This window comes from Watersipora subatra, chromosome 4, assembly GCF_963576615.1.
Source record: "Watersipora subatra chromosome 4, tzWatSuba1.1, whole genome shotgun sequence".
Taxonomy (NCBI): Eukaryota; Metazoa; Bryozoa; class Gymnolaemata; order Cheilostomatida; family Watersiporidae; genus Watersipora; species Watersipora subatra.
Genome location: NC_088711.1, coordinates 34788960 through 34796587, shown reverse-complemented (window position 1 = coordinate 34796587; position 7628 = coordinate 34788960). Strand labels below are relative to the sequence as shown.

At 35.1% G+C, this 7628-nt stretch overlaps 1 protein-coding gene across 1 annotated transcript; it reads right to left on the bottom strand.

Annotated features, from left to right (window-relative positions):
- Positions 1 to 251: 251 nt before the first annotated feature.
- Positions 252 to 7057, bottom strand: LOC137394185 (uncharacterized). Its single transcript, XM_068080906.1, has 10 exons — positions 7049 to 7057; positions 6052 to 6117; positions 5323 to 5430; positions 4780 to 4914; positions 3940 to 4133; positions 3276 to 3463; positions 2759 to 2989; positions 1342 to 1419; positions 685 to 762; positions 252 to 471 (listed from the first exon to the last, which is right to left on the bottom strand). The coding sequence occupies exons 1-10, from the start codon at positions 7055 to 7057 to the stop codon at positions 401 to 403; spliced, it is 1158 nt and encodes a 385-aa protein (XP_067937007.1). The 3' UTR covers positions 252 to 400.
- Between the last annotated feature and the right edge of the window lie 571 nt (positions 7058 to 7628).

The following is a 7628-nucleotide window of genomic DNA, read 5'->3' as shown; positions in this document are numbered from 1 at the left end:
TAATCTTTGTTCATCAACACTTAGCTCAATATTTCGTATGACAAATCACTGTCGAAAATGGTGAAGAATGAAGCGATTGTTATAACAGTTAACAATATAATATATTTAGTAACTAACTACTACCTTATTATACAAGGAATAAATATTGAACATGTAATGCATATGGGAATATAGAACATGGTACACACAGATATTGTTAAATAGATCTCCTGACCGTGTACACTCTATGTATCAACTGTTAACTTCAGGTCCATATAAAGAATGACTCATTATCTCGCTTTGACTCAGCCATGTCTTTTACGTGAAAAGGAGATGACAGACGACTTCAACTAGACTGCCGTCACTTGAACCACTAACTCTAGGTATGCGCTCGATATTATAACTTTCCCTCATCATCTTTTCAGTTGACGCTTTGTGTTTCAGCCGTGTGGATATTGCTGAGGAGGTTTAATAATGATCCATCCCTTCCACCTGTATTCAACAAGGACAGAAGCTGAATAACAAAGACACACGCTACACGTTTTACGCAATAAAATCTTTCATGATTCCTGCGTTCCCGATAGCGCTGGCATCTCAAGATTTTGATAGTTCCACAAGTACAAACAAAGATTATGTTAACTGGAGACAGACACGCTAACTAATCCCAGGCGTTGTACGCCTCTTTTAGTTAAAATACAAACATACTGGACAGTGTCATGATTCTGCTACGCTTTACGTTTCCATCACTAACAGGTGAGCACGATTTCCTTTTTCTCCCAGCAACTATAAAATGAACACAAATTATAATTGAACTAATATCCACCTCCACATATTAATGAGACAAAGAGATTACTAGATGCTCACATTAATTCATAATTATACAGGATAATCTTGCTGAAAGCGCAAATAATTCTCCTGTTTATACTGAGGTTTTACAGCCCAAGTTCCCGGTAGTGCTGGCATCTCCAATCTTTTAGGTTTTTTTCAATAGTAAAAATATAGCTTAAAATCAACCGTATACAACAACGCTGTCTAGAGTTGACCCTTGTTTATTCAGACTAATACAGACCTGTCCATGTCCAGATATCAAAAAGCCAAAACATAAAAACTTCAGTACTGTACAGTACCACATTGTATGTAAAACAGCCATTATTGTCTCATGCATATAATAGCAGTAACGATAACAAACAAAAATTACGGTACAACACTCTTTGGAGAGACACAGCCGCATCGGATAATCATCCGTTACAAGATGTTGTCGGGGCATTTGAAAGTATTGGGAATGGAGGTCTGAAGAAGCGGGGATCGACTGTCTATCATGGGCGTTATATCATAACTATGATTATTAAAATACAAACATACCAGAGAGTGTCAAGATTCTGCTGCGCTTTGCTGCACCATCACTAACAGGTGAACACGACTTCCTTTTTCTCCCAGCAACTATGAAATGAACAGAAATTATAAAGGAACTATTATACATAGTAATGAGACAAAGAGATTACTAAACTCTCTCTAAAGACTTAGTAGTTATATAGAATATATTACAGATTAAGGTGCGTCATAATATTTAGTACAATTATATTAATAAAAACAATAAATATTCAGCTACTAACTAAAAGATAAAACAACAAGAAATTCCTTCAAGTATAAAAGTAATGAAGATACCGTAAAACCTCTAAATGAACGCTATCTCGATTTGAACGCCACCTTCTATTGGCCGCCACTCTGAGAGAAGATATTGGACAACTAAAAGATGTTCATTCTATCGTAAGAAACAATCAAAACGCAGCTTTTCGAGCAAACGATGAAAATCTTTTTGTTTTTAAAAACATTAATTTTTGTTTCTGCATGTAATATAAGTATGATTCGTTTATGTCACTCGTTCATGAATATATATTTGTATCATTTGATAGATTATTATTTTGCAGGCTTATAAATAGACTTATAAATATGCAGATTTATAGCACGTTATTTTATAGCATCCTTGCGGCCATGTTAACACGGCTTACAATGGATCGATGCTCATAACTTCACTTCTATTGCACACAAAAAGCTAGTTTTGGCAGTAAACTCTAGCAAACATATCAGTGAGTGCAATGAGCTTTTACTCAACAATGTTGAATATAGATATAAAATAAAAATGTGTCTTCAAATTTAGAATGAAATAAAAACAGAAAATGCCAATAAATTGCAAAAAAGGACACAGGCTATAATATCATACCAGGGCGATAGCAAGCAATAAATATCAACTACCGGTAGTAGAAATAATTCTCAGTTTCTCGATGCATGCTATTCAGAGAGATCTTTGTCAAGTTAAAGGTAAGTTAGCAGATTTACTGCATCCAAATGGTTTAATATCGCTCGACTGGAAAAAGAGAGCAAAATATTATAAAGCGACATTCACTTCGCCCGTAATAGGGCTTAAAATTATCTTCCAAAACTTCTGACGAGCCATTTGAAAAGTAGACCGCGAGCCTATGTTTGAACGCCGCTGCCAATTGACCGCCACTATAGAAGAAAGGTTAAAAAATAATGCGCCATGGCGTTCAATTAGAAGTTTTACGGTAACAATAAAATACATTTTACTAAGACTAAAGATTGGAAAAGAGGGTACTACAACAAATACTTAAACTTTATACAGTTTGAATGCGGGTTATCAATTGAGAATATAGTATATTTATTAGAACTAAGTAAATGGATTGGTTATGTAGTAGAGAAAAACACAGGTAAGAGATACTGTAACTCTAGTAACCCTCTTAGTGGATAACCGTAATCTTACCGTCTGCTCTTGTAACAGTGCTTGGTTCGAAATCAGATGGTACGGAAGTAGTGAGAGAAGCCTTGGGTACATCATAGACTAACTCCGAAGAATCACCACCATCATCAATGATCTCTTCATGATCATATGTGGACCCGTCATTCGTGTCTACACCGATTATATCGTTACGAGATGTCCAAAATTGAGCATCACCCTCGAGTTCTAACACAATAACGGATGCATCTTCAGGGACTAAAAAAGAGAAATATTCGGGAATTTTTACAAAGAACATGTGTTGCGCCACACCAATCAGGAGTATGTGTTGCGCCACATCAATCAGGAGTATGTGTTGTGCCCAAATAATCACAGAGAGAGCGCATTACATTCAACCAATCACAAGCAGTGCGCGCGGTGCTTAGACAATCAAAATTAAAATGAGCCCTATGTGAAAATAACATTAAACAAATAGTTAGCTGCTCAATAGAAAATAACAACTAACTGAAACCCACAAAACAATGAAAAATGCTGCAACACACACCAGGGGGCATGCGATCCTCAGAGGATGAATGAGTGATGGTGAGACCAGAATCAGAGAAAATCGATGAGCTGTCAGAATGAGGATTATAGAAGGAAAGGATTGAACCACTAGACTCATTGTCAGAAACACGAGGAAAGCGTCTCCGTAGTTTCCTTCGACGAAAGGCTGGAAGTGTCCTGGTCACGACTCTACACAAATACACACCTTTTGAGAATACGAACACTGCCTGGATAGTTTTAATTTTGTACGCGTGAAACAAAGAGAACTTCGTATTAAATTTTAACTTGTATCTCCCATTAACTGACACATGAAAGTAATGCAACTGAAAGGTTTCTTTCCACAATGAAAGTAACACGTTTGAAGAGTTCTAATGCCATTGTTTCTAACAATAAATATTCTATATAAATATACAAAATGGTGGAGTTGTCTTCCACCAGTCCTCAATTGTGATTGTTAATACGATTATATGTAAACCAGCTTTTACATATATGACAGTTTTGAGTTACAATAATTACAATATTGTATATTAATGCCATAAAAATTTGCTTGACATCTATAAATATCTCACGGTGAAAATTTAGTTGAATCACTGCTCATACTTCATGTATGTTTATATACTTTCAGATTGAAATATCGGTGAGCTATCAAAGCGCGTCTAACATACCTGGATCTAATCAGCACCGTCAGAGCCAGCCACTGTTTCCTAGACATGTCACTAATGGTCCTATGTACGTGTTGATTGAATTTGTTTCTGGCCTTTCTTTCAACCAACCTATCCAGTACCAGTCTTGTTGTGATGTTCATTAGACGAATAAAGCCCCTATCGGATATCTTAGCCTTCCTACATCTTAAAGCAGCCTGTAACACAAAAATATATCAAGAACTGAAATTAATTCAATTGCTATACAAGAGAGAGTCAAATCTGTTCGAAGACTGTTTAGAGAGATCTGGAAGAGAGATATTACACACTATCCCATATGTACAAAACAAAAAACTACAAAAACTATCTTCGTGACAGCACATAGGTGGGGCTTGATGGACAAAAATTCCATTTTATTGCAAATTAAGAATTGTATTGGCTTATGTGTTTTGGTTGGTATTTCTATTGGTAAAAGTGAGGCGCACACTTCTAGTACTGAATGGATGTACTAATGATAGTACTATAACAGATTCATATCAATTTTCTTACACATAAACCTTTAATTCGGAGAAACTTAGCCATTCAAGAAATGAGAAAGATGGGCCAGCACTCTTGTAACCAGCGCTAGTAATTCTACCAAATCTTGTCTAGTCGTTTGGTTTTTCAGTTAACAAGATATTAAAATAATTTGAACTATAGCCACCGTTGTAACCACATATTATTAGCATAAAATACAACTAATAGCGGAGTAACCATATTATTATAACATGAAGGATTATCCTTATAAAAACCTCTAATAATCAATTATATGAATTACAGAACGAAGACATACGATCCAAAGAGTAACAAGTAACACAGACATACCTTTATGAACCTCTGACTGGCCATCATGTTCGTCACCAACACATCAATTTGGTAGTTAGAGAGTTTAGAGGAGTTCTTCGATCTAACCAAATGTTCATACTCTTGCCCAAAAGTACCCATTCTAATGGCATCTTTCTGTAAGTGTAAAAACCACAAATTAGTTTACATAAAATCCTCACTGTTGAAGGGAATACAGTGCTGTTATAAAACTAGTACAGATCATATTCTATTCCAACTTACAAAATGTAAAACGTATAGCACAAACTTGAGCTGATATCAAGAAATCATTTTGTCAGTTAGATTGTGATATAATAAAAGTTTTGACAATGCATTTTTTATGAGATAATTATAAATTATGTGATGATGTATATAGACTTACAAAATGAGTGCAGTGCTTTCACTTTATAACAAAAAACCTGACCATAAATTGAAAAGTGAAATCGTTCGAATGTACTCTCTGACTTAAAAGGAAGTACACTTTACTGTTTCAGTCACACAACTGTGGGTGGGATATGTAGGGTTACTGCATATAAATGAACATACTATGACCACTCGAACTTCTCGAGGAATAACAGACTCCATGAGCAGTTGAGACACAGAGTTCATTCTTATAGAACCATCTGCAGCACATGTCTCACTCTTCGAGTACTTCTGTAAAAATAAGTTTATATAAATATTGAATATTCAGTGCAAATCGATTAGACCAAATTATAGACTATGTAATCTTATCAAGTTTAAACAGCATGATTATGTCTTAAGGTTGTTGCATGTTTTGTTTTCATAACTTTTTTCCATCATTTTAGAGATAATTCGTTTCTACATTTAAAAACTTGAACTGTATCAATTCTGTTTGATTGCGTAAGGAGAATATCCTAAATTTATTGTTGAATGAGTTATTTAATTTTTTCACTAAACCTGAAATTCTATATATTTGTTTGTCATCGCATTGTTATAATAGCCAAATATCGATAGTACATTAGGTTTAATGAGCAAGCTTCTTTAAATGGTCTGTATAGCGATGAGAATAACTTGAAACATGTTTGAAGTTAGAGCTTAACAAATAGCAGTGCAAAGAGATTTTCAGCTGCACCTCAATGGGAAATATGTTACTGACAGCTAACCCGCTTTATTAATAAAAACTTGGGACAAAGTCATCAAATCTGTGTGGGTAAAAAGTCGTTGGTTTTTGAAAAGTAGGTAACCACTTTTCCGCATCAGATTAAAAGTGTTGAAAAGATGAATAAGCATTACTAGCGTAATCGTGGTACTTACTAGAGCTGAGCTACAAGCCGCTCCTCTTAAACTCTGATCACCAAGACTACGAGATTTTCTAGGGACCTGCAAGAAAATGTATGATGAGACTACTACGCTACACTTCTGGATGTTTATAAAATGAACATTTATAGAAACGAGTTGGGATCGAGATGACGATTGAACACTAGCCAGCAACAAACTGATAGTCAGACAAATAAACACGTTGTCTAAACCTTAGCTACAGATTCAGCCGGCAGTCAAGGCAGTCTTTCAGCACAGCGATCTTATGGCTTGCTTCTTGACTAGTTTGCCAGACAGCGGCTCATCCATCTTCATCATCATGTGATTATTTACATAAAGGTTCAACTCTTTTTGATAGCGAGGCTCAAGTGCGGCCTCATCCAATATTCTGTCACAACAAAAAGATAATATGGTTGTAGATTTTGCGATTAAACCAGGCGTTTGCGCAACAAATAGGTTTCTTTAAATGAAAGTAGTAAACATTCAAAAACAGATAAAAACTCATTTTACACCAATAGCTTATCAAGCGTGCATCAAGGGCAGTAAATTTAGTTTTGTTTGGTAGCCCTATTCATCGCGCATCAAAATTCTTTCTAATGAATTGAAAAACTGGGCAGTAACCTCATCAACCACACTTAAAGTAACAAGAATTGATAATCAGCCGCACAAACGGGCAATACTATGTCATCTTTGAAAATAAATCTCTATGATCAAGCTGGCAAATCCAGTTACTAATATTTATTAGTGGCACAATCATCGAAATCAAGGCCGTGACTAGAATTTGTAAAGAGAAGCTATTCTGTGTGAGCATTTAAAAAATTAAACAGCAAATCAATGTTACTTTTAAACAAAATATGGCGGACTAACTTCTGAAAGGTGCATCTGCTATGCAAAGAAAAAAGCAAATGTAAGCCTACTTTGGCAAAAAATAACGAGATATGCTGCCAAACATTTAAGATTACAAACATATGAAAGAATACAGAACAAAACTTACCAATGCCATGATTGAACTGGTCTCTATGGATAAAAAAAAATGCGGTATGATAAACGTTTGCTAGCTTTACAGGAAAACCAAACGAGTAGACTGGGTGCAATGGAGAATTTTGACTTATGAAACAGTCGCTCTGCTCAACAATGGCACTATTCAAGACTGGCTTTACCTCCTTTGAAAGAAACGTTGTAAACAATAGTTTTTATAATAATCAAAAGGGATGCGTTTCGGATTTTACATAAAAATAGAGAAGACAACTCTTACTACAATAACTAGGCGCTTGACTGGGGAGACAACTCTCTAAAACATCACATATTTGTTAATAACAAAGTTTTACATAAATTCGGGTAGACCTATTATGTTCTCAACTACATGATTTGTACATGTAGTATATGCAAAAATACTGTGTAAAAATCAACACACAATCTGACCACTTATTTTGAAAAACTTTACAGACTCTAGTAATGTTTGAGACACATCATTTTTTTAGACAATCCACAGCTCATGTCTCACCCCTTGAATACCTTTGCAAATCATTGTAAATAAATGTATTTTAAAATAATTGTGTAGGGACCAAATGCCG

Coding starts and splice junctions, on each gene's coding strand:
- LOC137394185 (XM_068080906.1), bottom strand. Junction 4,915..5,322: donor GAGAAGTTCGAGTGGTCATA/GTATGTTCATTT, acceptor TTACACTTACAG/AAAGATGCCATTAGAATGGG. Junction 4,134..4,779: donor CCAGTCAGAGGTTCATAAAG/GTATGTCTGTGT, acceptor TTTGTGTTACAG/GCTGCTTTAAGATGTAGGAA.